The 20482-nt window shown below is 33.9% G+C and overlaps 1 protein-coding gene across 1 annotated transcript in view; it reads left to right on the top strand.

The window, feature by feature from the left end:
* MMP16 (matrix metallopeptidase 16) overlaps positions 1-20482 on the top strand; it is a 347840-nt gene that overhangs the window by 217416 nt on the left and 109942 nt on the right. Inside the window, exons 5-6 of the mRNA XM_081258113.1 lie at positions 4554-4715; positions 6659-6870. Coding sequence (XP_081114239.1) covers positions 4554-4715; positions 6659-6870 — 374 coding nt within the window. The remainder of the gene's footprint in view (positions 1-4553; positions 4716-6658; positions 6871-20482) is intronic.

The following is a 20482-nucleotide window of genomic DNA, read 5'->3' as shown; positions in this document are numbered from 1 at the left end:
TAGAGTGCTAAAATGTCCCATATTACTTATCTGTTGCTGCATAAAAAAATCACCCGAAAACTTAGCAACTTAAAACAACAAACATTTATTATCTCACACAGTTCTGAGGGTCAAGAATCCAGGAGCAGCTTAGCTGGGTGGTTTTGACTCAAGGTACATCATGAATGTGCAGTGAAATTATTGGCTGAGGCTGCAATTATTTGAAAGGGCTGGAGAATCTACTTCTAAGCTCACTCATACAGCTGTTGGCAGGAGGCCTCACTTTTCCACATGTGTCTCTCCCTTCTATATGGAGCTATTTATACAACATGGGAGCTGGATTCTCCAGAGTGAGTTATGAGAGAGAGAGAGAAATAACCAAGAAGGAAGTCATGATGTATATTATGACCTAACTTTGGAAATCAGGTACCTTCACTTCTGCAGTATTCTGCTCTAGCAAGCAGATACAATGAAATACCAGGAGGTGGGAATTATCTGAGCCATCTTGGAGGCTGACTCACATATATTTCTTTAACTTCTCAACTACCCAAACCAATGTGTGGATAGTGTGAGAAGACAGAGGTTTAAGAGGCCTATCCTATTTAGGCCCATCCTATTTAGAATTCAATGAGGTAACTATCACTAATCAAAGATTTTATGATGATTTCTGAATTTTATTCCTAGACATGGATTTAAGTATTTTAAATTTATACATTTAAGTATTTAAAATTATGAATATTCTCAAATTTGTTCTCAATCATTTAACCTACAAGTAAAAATTAAGTTTCTATGAATCAGAAGCTGTCAGGGCAATTACGATATGTGTTACAATCAAGTTATGTACAAAAAGCCAAGGATACACATCGACAGAGGAACTAAATTTACCTGGGGAGTTGAAGAAGGATTCACAGAGGAGGTGTTTCTGAGTTTTGTTTTAAAAGGTTAATAAGATTCTGTAAGACTGACAAAGAGGTAAACAAGAAGATAAACATTAGAAAAACAAATGCAGAGTTTCAGCAAGTTTCAGAAGATAACATACAGAATGATACTATATTTATAAAGATATAATTTATTTAAACACACATATTTGATTAAATATAAGTAAGGAATTGAGAAATTCAAACTCAGGTAAGTGATTGTCTCTGGAGGGACTGGGACAGCCAAAAGTAAGGGAGAAACCAGAGATAGATTCAATAGTGCTAGTGTTTGAATAGGTTTATAGGATTATAGATGTCAGAATTATGTATAACAATTTTTACATATGAAATATTGTATAGTCATTTTTGATATTCAGTGTATGTTGTCAGCAGAGGGAACAGCATATGAAAATGCATGGAGGGGTGAACGAGCTTAGAATAAAATATAAAGACATAATTATGACAAGGAAATTATAAATAATGCATTATATTTCATAATATACAGTTCAGTATCCTGAAATTATATTGGAGTATACAAACGAAAGAAGATTAGAGATTCAATTGAAAGTGACAAACTCAAAACTCAGAATCTTGCAAAAGAAGCAAGTACTATTTCTGTATTAAGAACCAGGAAGCTGATTTCTCCTTTACTGCCTGCATGATGATAAGATCAAGGCATATTACAATTGAGAATCTTGAATCATGTGAATTAATGATAAGTTACAGGAGCAGTTATTATTTTCACCATTAGGAAAGAGATCTGGTGGATTTTAATTGTCTAAAACTTATCATGTGCCAACAACTTTTGTTCCAAGTGGCATTCAAATCACAGGGTGATACTTCATTTAACAACTTATCCTTTTAAACTATTGTGAAGCTGCAAGTATGGTTTAATTATATTATTGCCAATCATCTGAAGAATGGTAATTACTTGGAACTTTTGGCCAGTATTTCTGATTAAAAGTGTTATGGCAAACTCAGTAGGTCATAGGTTCATGTCCTGAGCCTATTAATTTTCTTCTAAAGCCTTACTTTATTCCTTAGATGAGGAATCACTCCACCCTTGGAAAACATGCTTAGAAAAACTTGACTGATCTGAAGTGAACATGAAATGTAATGACTTTTGCTGTTATCATTTTGATTTACTTTTTTTTTTCATTTTTCTTACTAGCCAAAAAAAAAAAAAAAAGTGACTAAAGCACTATTTTCCTGTAAGAGATTTGAAATGCTTGTTAATTCGACACAGTCCAAAATGTTGATGGATAATTAACAGCGATATTTATCTGACCAAGAGTGAGAGAATGAGTTCCTACATGTTTATGAACAAAGTTCAGGATACTTTTTTCCTAGGGAAGGGGACGTGATACACAGGAGGAAGTTATGAAGATTGGACTCTTTTCCTTTTGAAGAATAAAGACAAGCCATAATCCCTGTAAGGCCACATTGGGACTTTCTGACAAAGAAGTTGTATCTGTTTTGATAAAAGAAGGCCAGGAGTGTCTAGAGGTATTTTACAAACCAGCGTTATGGTCTTGCTGAGCTTAGGTGTCACCATAGCTTCCTGGGAAACTTGAATGCCAACCCTTGAGTCTTCTGCTATTGGTTCCACTGCCTTGTTTTTCGTTGGTCCTTTGGCTGCTTGATGGATCGTTGTTTTGTCATTAGGTCTGTTTTTGATAAAAAATGTATTTCACTCCAGAAGGTGAGCATACATGTGTCCTACAACTTTGCACCTTATTTGCAGTTGCAGTGGCTCATCTATATCAAATTTGTATCTTAACAAAGATGTCTCTGATATGAAATCACAGAGGTGTTCATTCCAGAGTTGGTGTTAGATATCTGATATATAAAAATGTCTGTGACTCATCTTCTCCCTACCTTCCTCTCACCTGTGAGTATCCTATAAGACACAACCTGAAGTCTTTTCCCTATTTTACATACTCACAAACACTCTCACAGTTCCTACATCTCTTATTAAATGACTCCCTCCTTCCTTCTGTTTTTTATATATGCCTGTGACTAGCACATGCTCACTAGATGATCCCTGATAGCATGGTTTTTTTTTTTTAACTCAAAGTGGCATCTTAAAAAAAAATCCTGTTCTCCAGTATCTCTGAACTCCTGTGCCTTTTTTTTTTTTTTTTTTTGTGGTACACGGGCCTCGCAGCTTCGCGGCCTCTCCCGTTGAGGAGCACAGGCTCCGGACGCGCAGGCCCAGCAGCCATGGCTCACGAGCCCAGCCGCTCTGCGGCACGTGGGATCTTCCCGGACCGGGGCACAAACCCGCATCCCCTGCATCGGCAGGGGGACTCCCAACCACTGCGCCAGCAGGGAAGTCCTCCTGTGCCTTTTTATTCTCCACTGTCTGACGCTGTGAAATTCCACTCTCTGTCCTTACTTCCTCCAATCATTATAATTCCTCCTCTAAAAACAAACTTGTTCTGCATTTCCTGACAATGCAAAATGTGGAAATATCTTGTAGGCAGTAGAAAAATAACAAAAATTTAAGCAAAGACAGTTACCAGAAGTTGTCCTTTCTCCCACTATACATCTTTCCCTATATGCACCCTATAATTTCACTCCCTGTTTTGTCCTTAAGTCATGTTCTTTAATTCCTTTAAATGCATTCTTAAGGTAATAATAATCTCTTATATTTTATATCTTGGGATCATGAGTTTTAATTTTAGGCCCTTTCTTCTGTTTGGATCTGTCACCACAGAAGAATAACAGCCCCAACTCACTGATGCTCATATGGTTTGACTAAATTTTTGGAATTTACAAATATCCATGGAGGACTGGTTCTTTTCCTCAGGTGCTGAGTTATGATGATCCAGGAGTGGACAACATGTAGAGGCCATTAGCAGTGGTTTTGACTGAAAAAAGTCAGACAAAGTATCTCTGAGAGTTTGCACTACATTGATTCACTGTGCACGTTTACTACTAGTGGAGGAGATTTTTTTTTTCAGTGAGAAACAGACCCTCTAAGATAAATATGTTTTGCTCAGACTATGTATGAATTGATTAGAATTTGTATTTACAGAGCTAAGACTAGATTCCTAATTTTTATGACTGCTAGCCTATGACTTTTATTTTACATTATTTTAGGCCACTAAGAAAGAGAAGCCTTAGTCTAGGACTTATAATAACCTAAGTTCTTGTCACAGCTCTGTAAATACAAAGATTTGCTATCCTTGACAAGATTTGTCACTTCTATGCCATAATTTACTCATCTGTGTAAAAGTAGGGATTGTAACTACCCTATATTTTTTGCTGAATTGTTAGAATTATGTTCACTATGAAGGTTACATAAGTGAGATATAGTATATTACATGTTTTCTAATTGGAAGAATATTTCAACAGCAGTAGTAGCAATTTCTGATGCTAATGTTCTTTCTTCAACTTTTATTCTTTATCTTTTCTTTCAGTTTCTAAATTTCTGTGACTTCACTATCATCACCTCCCCACCACCAACCCCCCTTTTTAAAATCACATATTGGATTTTGCCCATAGGTAATCCAATGATAAAATCACACAGATAGTTGAAATAAAAAGTTCCCCTTATTTTTCTTGGGTAAAATTTTGATAACACCAATTGTCCTTGTCAATTATATACTTGGATATTAGTTATAATAGTGTCTTTTCTTCTCATTTGCACAGGAAATGACTTATTTCTTGTAGCGGTTCATGAACTGGGACATGCTCTGGGACTGGAGCATTCCAATGACCCTACTGCCATCATGGCTCCATTTTACCAGTACATGGAAACTGACAACTTCAAACTACCTAATGATGATTTGCAGGGCATCCAGAAAATATATGGTAAGTTACCACTGATTCTATTTGGTTAACCCTATAGTGAAGTGCAGAATTTCTGCTCTGTTTTCTTTGTTGAGATAGATGCTCTAAGTATATTAGAGAGATAAATACTGAAAAAAAAATATCTGGTCTATTGACAAAAGTCTTCTATCAATCAAATTTGGTTGGCAACAATCCCAGATATCTTAATATGCAGATAATGGGAAAGTCTAGGCACTGATAAACTTTTCTTACTGAGTTTAATTGAAACCTGAAATTATAGTAAAGGTCAGATAAGATTTAGTATTTAAAATTCTGATAAAAATGTAATAAATGAATATAACCGATAAAAACAATGAGTCATAGAAGTCATAACATACTGAGACTTTGGTAAAAGCTGACAGATTGATTCTCAGTTTATGATATTTGATGGTAGATAGATGTTAGACAAATCACTTTGGAAAACGCTGAAAATTCTCTTGTGTGATGGGTGTAACAAAATGAACTCAAAAACATGTAATTATTGACTAAGAGGTAAAAGATAACAAATGGCTAAGTTTAGTAACACATAATTCACAATAAATTTCTAGTAGAGTAAAACAATTTTAATTTATGGGGTTCAGTCAATGAATGCAAGGTAAGACAAAAGGAAGAAACATTATTACACATATTTACTATAATCCTAACTCCCTCAATAGGACCACTGACTTTTATAAAGACATTTATTTCACACAAAATTGTTAAGAACTTGACATTTATTATTTACATATAGAGAATATGCTTTACTAAATTAATGAAGTGAAGCTTTCATTTTACAATACAAAAACAAGTGTGTGCTGTCTGTAATATTCAGTACTCAGAAGATGTCATTTGCATTTTTAAATATCATAGTTTAAGTTCAGTAATCTGTTTTGCATTCATGAATTTTTCAAGTTCAATGTCTCAGTGGTGACCATTTTCTCAAGGTTAAAATAAGTTTTGGAGAAAAGGTCAACTTTTGTGCTGCTCTTTATTTGGGGGGATACTGATAAAAGAGAAATATCTGGGAGTCAAAACTAAATAGCTCATATGTTGAATGAGCTAGCCAATGCCTATGTGTGTGTCATCAGAAATTCTGCCAAAGTAGTTAACTGAAAGGAAGCTCTTTCTCATGACCTCATGAATTAGTAGTCTAGACTGAAGGTCTGCAAAAGAGTATTCTTTCCATATCTAAATAGTAAGTGTGAACAGCCCTGTATTTCTTTTTAAAAAACATAAATCCCTTGAGGAATGATGCTTTACATCTGTACCAAATTACATCTATAAACTTTGGCTTGATTTAGAAACCTCCTTTTAGAAATACTTCTTTACATTAATATTTTACTAGTGGTGTTTTAATCAATAGGTGTTTTAGATTCAGTATTCAAATGAAACACTCTTCTAGCAATTTGTCAAAACATTTCATTAGAAGAAAATAATGAAAGTCAGGAAAAGTTGATAAAATATAGTTAGATACATAAGGATAGAATAAACTTTGATTTGTTAATGAACTATTAACAATATTAGAAATATTTGCATAGAATTATCTATCAAAATCTAGGATTAACTTTGGTGGAGCTTGCATGCATGGTTCCAGTATTCATTTTAATTTATTTATGATTAATACACCACCTACTTCCAAAAAAAGATTTGAAAGCAGACTTTCTAATAAGGGCTGTGGTGAAGCTATTATAAAAATCATTAAAAATTAACAAAGAAGGCCTAGTTACTTGGATCCAGAATTCAACACAATAAAGACAGTTTCCAATAGACTTGGCAATGGTTTGTTGGGTAAGATCGTTTGTTTTTTCAGGTAGTAAACAATCTTAAAGACCTCTTAGTTTGCTTAATCTGAACCCTCCACTGATGAGTGATTGTCCTCTGTAGCATATTTTCCAGCACTATTCCAGTTTTAAGTGAGCCAAGTGCTGTCCTCATATTTTCAAAAGGTCCACCTGACAAGATTCCTCCACCAACAAGACCTCTACCGACAGTGCCCCCACACCGCTCTAATCCTCCAGCTGACCCAAGGAAGAATGACCGGCCCAAACCTCCCCGGCCTCCCACTGGCAGACCTTCCTATCCTGGAGCCAAACCCAACATCTGTGATGGGAACTTTAACACTCTAGCTATTCTTCGCCGTGAGATGTTTGTTTTCAAGGTAGGAAGCTGTGATTTTTTTTTTTAACAGTAGATCAAGTGTCTACAGTGTCGCTTTAGAAAACAAGTTCTCATTCATTCTAACACCACCTTCCCAGATCTCTCACAGTTAGAAGTTTCAAAAAAAAGTATCTTAAAATAAAATGCACAAATGGGCTTAAATGTCTAGCAGAAAATTGTTGTAACATTCTATTTGGGGAATGCATTTATGTCAGCAAAAGCTAAAATGCCTAGAAATGTGAGGCTAAAAAGTGCTGCATGTTATGAACAGATAAAAAAGCATAATTTAAATCATGAATAGGAGCTAATAGGGATGATTTGCTTGGGAGCTTAGCCACTTCCAGGCGTACTGCAGCTACTCTATCTTTGGTTTGCACATCTTTATGAGATCCTTATAATCTCACTAGACAGCTAAAGCATTGTTTTTTAAGAGGAGTATTGATCATTTTGTTCAGGGTCTACTGGTAGCCATTTACGTTAAATCTCCTCTATGAGACCATCACTTTGATTTTACATATATATGTTGTTGTTTTCTTTAGGCATGCATTTATAGCTATCTAATTTACATTGTTTTTTAAAAGGTTACAAGCTAAAACTAATTTTACACTTTGCTAAATGTGCTTTTCAGTGACGTTGTGTTCTGCAACAATAACACTAAAAAACAGTGTATCAATATAAATTACATAATACTAAAAAGTGAATGTAATGTAATACTGAAAAATATTTTCCCCTCAATGTTTGTAAACGAGGCTTAAAGATTAATGAAAACTGTAAGATTTATGTTGGTATTAGGGCACTAAAATAGCTACATTTTACCAATACCATCCATTTAAAAATAAAATAATGTGCTCTCTTTTTCAGTAGACATAGATCAATAAATATTGAAATATTGCCCTACTTATCCTATCTACCAGAGGCCATACTTTAAAAATATAGATATTATATAATTTTTAATATGCAAAGTACTTTATTCCCTATATTGGAAATTAAGATTTGGATTTAATATAATATGCACAAGAGCATCATATTTTCCTGGAAAAAAATCAATGATTTTCTTCAAACACATGAATAGATTTTTGAATTTTATAAATGCCCTGCAATGCTTTGTTAGATATCTCCCTTTTTTTTTTTTTTTTGGTACGCGGGCCTCTCACTTTTGTGGCCTCTCCCATTGCAGTGCACAGGCTCCAGATGCGCAGGCCCAGTGGCCATGGCTCACGGGCCCAGCCGCTCCATGGCATGTGGGATCCTTCCCAGACCAAGGCACGAACCCGTATCCCCTGCATTGGCAGGCAGACTCTGAACCACTGCGCCACCAGGGAAGCCCCAGATATCTCCCCTTTAATTTAAGTAGATTAATACGTTTAGATTCAAGGAATAAAGAAAAAAAGCTTACTCTATATATGTGTATATCTATATCTATAGACATAGATATAGATATACACATATACTCATACTCATTGTGGCTAAGCCCACAGCAACTAGTTGAAATGAACACAAAATGCATTAATTTGTTTATTCTACAAGACACCAAATGACAACTGAAAGATTTGTTTTTCACTGTTTTGGCTGAATTTCCACATCCAAGCTTTATACCTTGATATGCTGATATCACCAAAGTGGTGTCAACTTTATCTGAGAATAAGATATGAAATTGACTTTGGGTACATTCATTTCATTCTTCTTATCTGTCTAATTAGATTGCCAATCTCAGAAGAGACCAGTATCTTCATGTCTAATGATCATTTTTACCAACTTTTTGCTCTGCACATTGTGGGAGATTAGTGAGTGCTCTGATTGACAAAATGAGATCCTGTGATGGCTGGTTCTTGGAATCAGGGATGAGTAAAAAGCACACAGACCAATTCTCAAATAAAATGCAGTGGCCACTATTTTCAATGTCAAAGCAAGTGTATAAAGAAACATGAGTATGGCCTACTTCTCTAAATTCTCATGGTGCCTTGGATTCCTTAATCGAAACTCTCTGCAGGACAGAGTTCCTAAACTCTGTCTGTATTTAATTTCTTTGTTTCACTAGCCCCTCCTCTCTTTCTGAGAATAAGTTCTGTAGAAGATATCTTCTTTATAATTTTTGTACTCATCTCCTCCTTCATATAATGAGTATGTATGCCCAGGGTAGTTTACCAAGTCCCCAGGATATATGAATAGGAAGTAACACCCCAGTCTTTATGGAGCTCATACTCCAGGAGTGAAGACAAACATAAACCTAAGTACTTTTAAGATACAGGAGGAAGACAAAGAACTGAAGTCCGGTTGAGTAGGTCAAAACAACTTGACTGGGAAAAGTCTTATGCTGAATTTTGAGAGAGACACTTCTTAGGCACATTAAATAGATTGGTATTTGACATACTAAAAAGTTGATGTACTGTGGGAGAGAAGATAGACATATTAACTCTAGTGCAAAGTGATAAATGTTATAAATCAGAAATATACAAGATTTGATCAAAGGGAAAAGAGCATGATTGAGTGACACCTGCTCCTGGTTAATAGGTACGTGGATTGGGTAACTAATACGTACTTGATCATAAGCTAGGCACTTTACACTGATAATCTCTAAACCTTAAAATAACACTGCAATATGAATAGTATTCTCTGTTTTACAAATGAGAAAATTGAAAATCAGAAAAGTTAAGTAGTCAATAGTTGAATACAGGTCTACTTGACTCCAAAAATCTATGTCTTCCAACTTAAGTTTTACTAACTGAAAGAGTTAGGGAAAGCTTCAAAAGAAAGGTGGACTTTAAGATATATTTTAAAATAGTAAATATTCAAGAAATATTTATTAAACTCATGTTGTGAGTCTCTGTTTTAGGCACTGGCAGTGTAGCAGTTAACACACACACACACACACACACAAACTACAGGCTAGACCTTAGTTTCTTGGAGCTTACATTCCAAGTTTTCAGAGTGGACGTGTGGGTGAGAGTGCTTCACACAGAGGTTCTACACCTGCCATGGAAGGATGTGGGAGAGCATCCACATTGATTGAGCCCCCCAAATCTTGTTTTTCTCTGTTAATGACCGCTGGCCTTTTAACTTCTCTCTCTATACTTACATGGTCTAGACTACCTTCACCTCTAAATTAACATCATTTTCCCCATACCTGATCTTCCTGCCTGAAGTTACTGTCATTCTGTCTTGTGCACACCTACTTTTTAAATTTTCCTTCAATATGCTCATCATTAGTTTTCATAGTTTTTTTTTCCTTTTTGATTATCCCTTCAAGTACATTTTAAGATCACCCACTCTTTGATCTCACTTTTAATAATGTAACAATTTTCTACTTTTCTTCATTACTAATTCTTTATGCAAATTGGAAACCTCTTTATCTCCTCAACCCTTAACCATCAGCACTCATTTCACATTAGTTTTACTACCTCAGGCCTCTCTGCCAGCCTCTGTTTATCCATAACTTCCATTCTCAACATCTTCCACATGTCCCAACCTCTCTAACTATTCTTCAACCCAAAATCTCTTTCTAGTGATTTTTATATTTATTCTCTACATCCAATTAGCATGCTTTTTATTTCTATATTCTCTATTTCTCATTGTAATATGCTTCTTCACTAGATTATAAACTTCAGAGTAGGGATTGGTTTGTATGGACTTTGTGGTGCTCGAGCAAATGAAAATGGATCTCAGTGTAATATGCATTTAATGAAACTATAGCTATACCATGTTTATACAACAGTAATCAACTGATAGGACATTACTGAAAGTATTTCATTATGGTAGTTCATTATTCCTTGCCCAAGATCTCCATGAGTATTATTTACTTCAATTCTATATGTATGATTTTTAAGTAAAAAAATAAGAAATTATAGATATAAATAAAAGGTAATATCATCAGGTAATTTTGTTTTCTAATTAGAGAGAGACTTTTTTTTTAATAGGAGTTTCAGCATAAATCTTTGGGTAGCAATCTTCTTCTTAGGGGATTTGATATACATTGAGCTTCCCAGGCACTCATTTATTTATAGTGAGTTCACCTGGATATACTTTCTCTATGGGAATATAAATAAATTATATATATATATATATATATATATATATATACAATACATTTTATATATTATATATAAATGTATATTTTAATATAATATATTATTATAAACACAATTTTCATATATTATTTATTATTTATTTATGCATGAGAAAGTTAAGCTTTCCATGCAGCTTCATAATCTTTGGGGAAAGTAAAAACCTAAAGAGAGAAAATGAAAATCAAAACAAAGTGCCAAGGAACGGAGAAACAAATTAGCAATAACAAAAGAAGCTCTGCCCTTACTTTATAGAAGGTGAATTTTAAGAGTGTTCCCTGAAGAGTGTAAGCTGCTCTTGTGACCGGGTTCACAACAATAACAAAATCTGATTGTTCAAATGAATATTCTCAAAGTTCCTTTGGACAAGATAAAAACATTGAATATTTAGTTATTGTGGTATGAAAGAGAATGGAAAGCAGAATTAGCGTACCTTGTAGAGGATATATTTCAGTACACTGTATATTGTTACATATGGAAGAATGCAGTGGTATATATATATATATATATATATATATATATATATATTCTTCCTAAAGCTGAGGACAGTAAGAAAAACTATAAACAACACCTAAAGTTCTTAGAGCTCAGAAAAAAAAGAAAAAGAAAAAGAAAAGAAAAAGGATGATTCCATTGGACTACTGACTAGTTCTTTACATCAAAGGGAAAAAGCAAAGGTCAGTGCCTTAAACTAGAGCTAGAAAGGATAGTGTTAAGAGGCAATGGTGAAAGCTGTATGGAAGAGCATTCAAGGAAGTACAGTAAAGGGTCTTCCCAATTAATATAGAAAACCAAGCTCACAGCTCTGAGTAAAGAAAGCATTTAATCATTTATCAAAAAAAAAAAAAAGAAAGAAAAGAAAAGGAAAGGAAAAAGAAACAGAAGTCATTTGGTTCCTTTTACTTGATCAAATTTTTGTCTGTTCATTTGTCACAAAATGATTTGTTCTTAAATATGACCAGCTTCACTTACAACCACCTATTGAAGAATCATAGTTATTATTATTTCCATAGAAACAGATTTATTAACACTAGTTAACTTTCCTTGAAAGTACATTTAACCAAGTCTAGTAAGTACAAAGTATGATCCAATTTCACTTGCAATATAGTTTTGTTTCATAAAAGAAGAGATGTTATATGAGAGAGTGAGAAGAAAGATACTTGTTCAAAGAGATAAATTATATTTCCATAATGTTGATTTGTGACTAAACTCCTTTTAATTGATCAGAATTGAACTTTGTGACTCTTCTATTCAGTAGCTTATAATCTCTTGGTATTTAATGTCAATTTGTTTCTTATTCTATGCTACACATCTCTCATGGAGCAATATTTGCTCCTTTCATTCATTTTTATTTTATTTTTAAATTTTTCTTCCTTTGCTGAATATTCCTCTGTTTCAACTTTATTGTCCTTGAAATCTGGAACTGTGCCTTTCTCACATCACTTGTATAACTATATCACATTACTCACACAGAATATTTGTTCAATTTTTCAAGTGTATATTTGCCTTTTCTGTATGTATGCCATCGAACTTTGGGAATTAAAAGTTGAAAATATGATTTTTCCTTTAAAATGATTAAATTTTGTCAGGGAAAGGACAACATGTAATTACCAATCAGAAATGGTTCCTTTAAATTGAAGCCCACAAAACAGAGAACAATAATGGCCCTTTACGTTTAAGAGAATATAGGTTTAAGCATAGGAATAATAAGATAATAGAAATAACTGTGGAGTCCAGGTGGTAACTTACCAATAAGCAGTGTGATCCAGAATAAGAAGAAAACCCAAATGTCAAAATCACTGAATATCTTTGGTCAGCTTTTAAATATCAAACATACAGACCTATAGGCTCAGAGAAGTGAGGTGAGGAAGCACTTGAGAGTTGCATATTAAGGTTCCTACTTGACCTCTCCACTCAGATGCCAAATTCAACATACTTAAACTTAAGCTACTTATCTTCCTTCATGAACCTACTCCTCTGCTTCTCATTTTCCATTCAAAATAAAGGCAACTTCATTGTCCCATTTATTTAGTAAATAAAACCTAAGGATAAAGCCAAATCCTGTTAGCACCCACTTTTCTCCCCTTCAACTGCTACAGTCCTAGCCAAAGGTACCATCACATATCACCTTCATATTGGAATATCCTCCACATTCATTCCCTTGTTTCCTCCCTTTCCCTATCCTTCCAGCCTATTGTCAGCTCTGCATGCAGAATGATCCTGTAAAATCATGCATCAGATCATATAACCACACTGTCTAAAACCCTTCAATGTCTGCTAAGGTTCCTATCAAACAATCCCACTTCTTGGTATATATCCAAACGGGGTGGGGAACACTATCTCAAAGATGTATCTGCACTCCCATGTTCATTACAGCGTTATTCACAGTAGTCAAGGTATGGAAACAAGCTAAATGTCAACAAGATGAATAGATAAAGTGTGACGTATTCATATACATTATATATATATATATATACATATATATATATATATATATATATATACACAATGGTATATTATTCACCTTAAAAGAAGAAGGAAATCCTGCCATTTGTGAGGCTATGGATGAATCTAGAGAAAATTATGCTTAGGGAAATAAGCCAGACACAAAAAGACAAATATTTCATTATCTCGCTTATATGTAGAATGTGAAAAAGTTAGACTCATAGTAACAGAGAGTAGAATGGTTGTTACCAGGGGCTGAGGGGTGGAGAAATGGGGAATGCTTGTCAAAAGGTAAACTTTCATTTGTAAGATGTATTTCAGTTATAAGATGGAGTAGCATGGTGACTATAGTTAATAATGTATCATTTACTTGAAATTAGCTAAGAGGGTAGATCTCAAGTGTTCTCACCACAAACACACACACACACACACACACACAGATTGATAACTATGTGAGGTGATGGATATGCTTATTAGTTTGATTGTAGGTAATCATTTCATAATGTATACTTATATCAAATCATCAAGTTGTGCACTTTAAATATATACAAATTTTATTTGTCAATAGTACCACAATAAAGTTGGGGGAAAAAAACAAATTTCTTTCAGTTACCCACAAGGCTCCACGATCAGCCCCTTTCACTCTCCCCTCTAATATCACCTCCATTTTCTTACTCTAATCACTTTTACTCACCCAATTCCAGGCACACTTGTCTCCCCTCTGTTCCTTGAACTTGCCAGGCTTTCTTGTCTTTGCAGGTCTTTGCCTATCAAATACCAAATATTCACACTATCTTCTAGATTTTTGCTGCTATTTGTAAAAGTCAGAAGACTATCTCCAACCTCTAGTACTGTCCAAACTGTCTGTTGTTACATAGGTCCACATGGGGCTAGATATATGAAAGGGAACAATATTTGTAGAAATTCAGAAATGTTTATTGTGAGTTATATAAATTTTGTGCCATTTTTATGACCCCAAATAATTGATTTGTCTTTTACAGTTGGATGAATTCTCTCCCAGCTCTCATCTTAATGATTCACTCATTCCCACTGCACAGTGGTGTGTCATTGTTTACATCAGTATAAGATAATACTTAAACTCCTATCTCTAGACGATAGAGATAAACTTAGAGTCAGATCCTTCTCGTCATAGGCTCCAAGAAAGAACTGTATCTACTCCTCTATTTACTGCTGAATTGCACTGGGCTCTGAACATAGTAGACAATAAATATTTGTTAAATAACTTACATTCTACAATGGCTAATGAATTCCACCATAGGTATGTAGTAAGTTCAGGAAATGGTAGCTATTATGTAGCAAGATAGACTTGGCATTTTGAATTACTCATTATATTCATTAACTCAAATTCCCATGTTATTTGAAATTATCTTAAAAAGTAACTTTTAGCTGAATAAAGATCACAAAAAATGGCTCTAATTCTTAAGATATAAGAGAAAGGAATGGAAGATTTTTTTATTGTTGTTGTTTATATCATATGACTCCATAAAATGATTAAAAATATTTTGTTAGCAGAGTATTCAAAAAGTATTTTACAAACAAAGAAACAAAAATACTCAGAGAAATTGCACAGAACAGAATAATCTAAAATTACTCTGAGTCAGAGCTTAATTCTGTACTGCCAGGAAGTATTACCTGATAATATTAATAGTACTTTGTAACTGGGGCTAGACTCACATTAGAACAAAGTGAGAAATTGCCAACATAGTATAGGCAGAGAATTAAATAAAATTTCCTTGCATCAAAAAATCATAGTATTTCAAATATTTTAGGTAAACATTTTAGGCAGCAATTGGAATTATGTTTAATACTGCATTTTAATGTCAATTATTTTTTTCAAAATACCTGTATTTAATTATGATTTAAAGTTTACTCCTTGAAACATTTAAATATTTTTATTGACATTTCTGACTGCTTAAACTGTTGTAGCACACATATAAGAATTCAGTAGAATGGATTCATAGTCACCTGAGTTTCCAATTTCTTCTCTAGGCACTTTATTTGGGGTAACCATAAACATTTTAAGCACATATTTGGATACTTGTTTTAGATTCAATAAAACTATTTTTATTAATAATATAAAACAGAACACTCAAAAAATATATAGTGCATATTTTGGAGACTAAAATATGTTTTATCATGTACATTTTATTTTGTTATTAATTTATAGTATGATTAGGGCGATCCTATATAGTCATGCAAAAATGTTTTTTGAAAGTATATTGTGAGCTAATTGAAAAACCATTTCACTCCATAGCAACATGACTCTACCTATTCTACAATTATTAATCTAAATATTTTCAGTTTCAAAGATATATATTTTCTTGTTCCATGTTTGTCATAATCTATATCTTTATATTGAGAGTTTTACAAAGAAAGTTCTCATATTCACCATACATGGTTCAAATCACTTTAACCTTAATGTAAGTTTAGTTCAAGATTTATACTGCACATGAAGGTTGGGTTTATTTTTAATTTTAGAAGTTATGAAAACAGCACTTCTCCCAATTTTTTTCTTCATATTTGGCATTTGTGACTATACAACTTTTGACCCCATATTTCTGTAAAGCAAAAATGAAACTTTATTCTTTCCATTACCTTTTTAAACTTTCAGTTAGCAGTATTGTGATTATCAGTTTACTTTGTGGGTTATGTGAAGTAATTTAAACATTGAGTCAGCACTTCAAAATTTCTTAAAACACCTGTTTATTTTATCTTTTGCAAGACAGTCTTAAGATGTATAAATATCTAAAACAAAGTAGAGTGCAAAGCTCTCATTATTTGTAAACTATGTAACAATCTACTTGAAAACTTCCATGAAAATCAACAGGAAAAAATTACAACTACTAACAATGTTAAGAAAGATATTCTGAACCACAGTAAAAAATTGAAATATAACCTTTCTAATAACCACTTAGAATATAATTGAAAAATAATTTTCTTGACATAAAAATGTAACTCATAGGATTAAAATTAATTAGCAGTATCTGGCCCATACATATTTATTAAATGATTAGTGCTTTTACTTTTAACACTGTCTTGTCTGCATTTAACTTTTATGTGGGAGGTTCTTGACTGTTTTGTTCATTCTTCTATATGTGCTTCTTATGATACTTTAAAGTTTCAGTGCATTGTGTTTATTTACATAATTATGAGTAAGATTGAAAAAAAAGATTTCAGGTTTAAGCTAGAACATTAATATCTCTTACAATAAATAGGAAATGTTTATAGATTTCAAATTAGTAATCCCATGTGTGGCAATTCATCCTGAAATAATGAAGTAAGTCTAGAGTGAACAATGATATTTATTACAGCTTTCTTGCCAATAGGAAAAAATGTTTGAAGCAACCAAAATTATTCAGTAATATGGTAGTGGTGTAGCAAATAATAGTACATCAACTCAGTGGAATGTAATGCACTGACTTGAAGGGTGAATTAAAGAGAATATATGAAACAATGAGACATGATTATAATGTAAACACAAATAAAATTGTAAAACATAAAATTTTATGTATCATGAATTGCAGCATTTGAAATGTGTGTTGATAAGCCATAGAAATTATAAAAAAATGATGTTAGACAAATCTTAAATGATGGAATTGTGAGTGGTTTTTTAAATGTGTACTATTGTGGTAATGTTGCATACACATATAATAGTTAAAAATAGCATTGCACAACAAAATCTAGATCTCTGTGAAGGCTGGAGTACGTTAAATAATGGGGAAGCCATATTATTTTCAAAAATATAGGTAGTCAAAAGTTATTAAAGTATACAGTGGGAGGTGTGGGTAGGATGATAGAGTATGAAAACTCTGAGCTCACCTTATCCCATGAGCATACCAAAATTACAACTATTTACAGAGCAACTATCAATGAGAAAAACCTGAAGAAAAGATTTTCAGCAACTAAAGCTTTAAGGAAGAAACCACAATCAGATGGGTATAATGGGTGGAGATGCAATAGAGTCAAGGCCTACAGGTCCAGGTAGGCAACCCCCAAATGGAAGAATAATCACAATTTCAAGGGTTCTCTACCAAGGAGCAGTGCCTGATCCCCACATTGGTCTCCACAGCCTGGGGGGTCCTTCAATGGAAAGATGAGCCCCCAGTATATCTGACTTTAAAGGTAAATGTGGCTTGTGTATGAGAGAGGAAAATGGCTGTAAGAAACAGAGGCTATGCACTTAAAGGATGCCCACAAAATCTCACGCACTCTGACGATGAGTGTAGAGGCAGTAATTAGAAAAAAGCCTAAGGTAGACACAAGTGTTGATCTTAGCCAGTCTCCCTTAGGGGCAGGTGACAACTGGGATTCCCACTGGTAATATAGATGCAGGCTGCAACCATTTAGGGAGCCCATTCTACCAGGAGCACACTGGTGCTGACAAGCACAATTTTGGAATCCTCCCTGTAGCTTATAAGCATTCAGAGCTCACCTACCCACCTGCCAGTTGGCACAAGTCCCAGGATCTCCTGAGCTGAGCAACAACAGTGTAAGGACCAAGCCCTAACTAATAGTGAGCCAAGGACTCAGCCCCACCCACTAGTAGGCTGACTCCAGTCCTGGGCCCCACCACCTGGGCCCCCACTACCAGGACACAACACCACCCACCAGTGGACAGGCACCAGCCCTGAGATGCCTCAGGCCAGACAGCCAGCTGCACAGGGTACCAGTTGCTGACAGCTTCAGTATGAAGCAGAGCCTGATAGCCAAATATGTTAGAGGGCAGCTCTACCTACTAATGAGCCACAGTACTTGTCCCCACTACAACAGAAGGGCCAATGAAGCCCACATAGGGGCACCCCTAGAGTATATAGCTCTGGTGACCAGAGAGGAGTGTACTGTTGGGCCCCATAGCATCTCCAACATAGGGCCATTTTTCCAAGATCAGGAAATATTAACAAACTACCTAGTACATAGAAATAAAAAGAGAAAATTAGGCAAAATGAGACAACAGAAGAAAATGTTCCAAATTAAAGAACAAGATAAAACAAAGAAGAGCTAGGGAAAATGGAGCTAAAATTCTACCCAATAAGGAGTTTAAGATAATGATCATAAAGATGCTGAATGAGAAGACTGGATGAACACAGACATACAGAAGCTTAACAGAGTTAGAAAATATATACAAGAAACAAACTGCTGAAGAATACAATAACTGAAATAAATACCCTTGAAGGAGCCAAGTAGATTCAATGATATACAGAGGAATGGATCAGTGAGCTGGAAAACAGAGCAGAGGAAATCACCCATGCTGAACAGAAAAAAGAAAAAAAAATAAAAATTTAATTAAGATGTTTTAAGGGACCTTGGGTACAATATCAAGTGTAACTAATATTCACATTATAGAGCTCCCAAAAGGAGAAGAGAGACAAAAAGGAGCAGAAAACTTATATGAAGACATAACAGCTGAAAACTTCCCTAACCTGGGAGAGGACAGAGTCATCCAGGTTGAGGAAGCACAGAGATTCCCTAACAAGATCAACTCAAAAGATGTCCACAATAAACACATTATAATAAAAATGGCAAAAAATGCAGACAAAGAGTGAATCTTAAAAGCAACAAGGAAAAGCAATTAGTTACATACAAGAGAACTCCCATAAGACAATCAGCTGACATTTCAGCAGAGACTTTGCAGGCCAGGAAAAGTGGTACAATATATTTAAAGTAATAAGAGGAAAAAGCCTACAACCAAGAATTATCTACTCAGAAATGCTATCATTCAGATTTGAAGAAGAAATTAAGAGTTTTAAAGACAAACAGAAAATGAAAGAGTTTAGCACCACTAAAATGATTTTACAAGAAATATTAAGTGGACTTCTCAAGGTGGAAAAGAAAAGATGACCACTAGAAATATGAAAATTAGAAAAGAAAAATCCCATGACTAAAGGCAAATATTCAGGAAAGGGAGTAGACCAAACCCACTTGTAAAGCTAGTAGGAAGTTTAAAAGAAAAAGTTAGTAAAATAATCTATATTCACAATAAGTAGTTAAGGAATACACAAAACAAAACGTTGTAAAATATAAGGTCAAAAACGTTAAACCACTTGCAGGGAGTGAAAATGAAAGATTGTTACATTGAATTAAAACTTAAAAAGATCATTAACTTAATCATGTAATGTACACATTGTTATATACACACCTCATAGTAAGCACAAACCACAACTATATAATATATGCAAACACAAAAAAAGAGAAAGGAATCCACACATAACACTAAAGAGAGTCATCAAATCAAAGGGAAAAGAGCTAAACAACAAGAAAGAGATTAACATACCAATAAATAATTACTGTAAATATAAATGAAGTGAATGTTCCAATCAAAAGAGTGGCTGAATGGATTAAAAAAAAAGCAAGACCCATATATATATACATATATATATATATATATGTATATATATGTGTGTGTGTGTGTATATATATATATATATATATATATAATATATTTTGCCATAAGGGACTCACTTCAATTCTAACACAGACCATAAGTGAAGGAATGGAAAAAAACTGTACCATACAAATGGAAATGAAAAGAAAGCTGGGGTAGCAATATTTATGTCAGATAAAATAGACTTTACAACAAATTCTGTAACAAGAGACAAAGAAGAATATTATATAATAATGAACAGATCAAGCAGAAGATATAAGAATTGTAAATATAAAGGTACCCAATATAGGAGCACATAAATACATGCAGAAAATACTAGTAAGCATAAATGGAGAAATTTACAGTAACACAATAATAGTAGAGGACTTTACTACCCCACTTATATCAATGGATGGGTCATGTAGACAGAAAATCAATAAGGAAACAAGGGCCTTAAGTGACATATTAGACTAGATGTACTTAATACATGTACTTAATAGATATATGAAGAACATTCCATTCCAAAGTTGCAGAATACATTCTTATCAAGTGCACCAGGAATATTCTCCAGGATAGATCACATGCTAGGCCACAAAATATATCTTAATAAATTTTAGAAGATAGAAATGATATCAAGCATCTTTTCTGACCACAATGCTATGAGACTAGAAATCAACTATAGAGGAAAAAATGCAAAAAATCACAAACACATGAAGGCTAAACAA

Source organism: Mesoplodon bidens (assembly GCF_964165515.1).
Source record: "Mesoplodon bidens genome assembly, chromosome: 16".
Classification (NCBI taxonomy): domain Eukaryota; kingdom Metazoa; phylum Chordata; class Mammalia; order Artiodactyla; family Ziphiidae; genus Mesoplodon; species Mesoplodon bidens.
The sequence above is the reverse complement of the archived record's forward strand: the minus strand, read 5'-3'. Positions and strand labels throughout refer to the sequence as shown.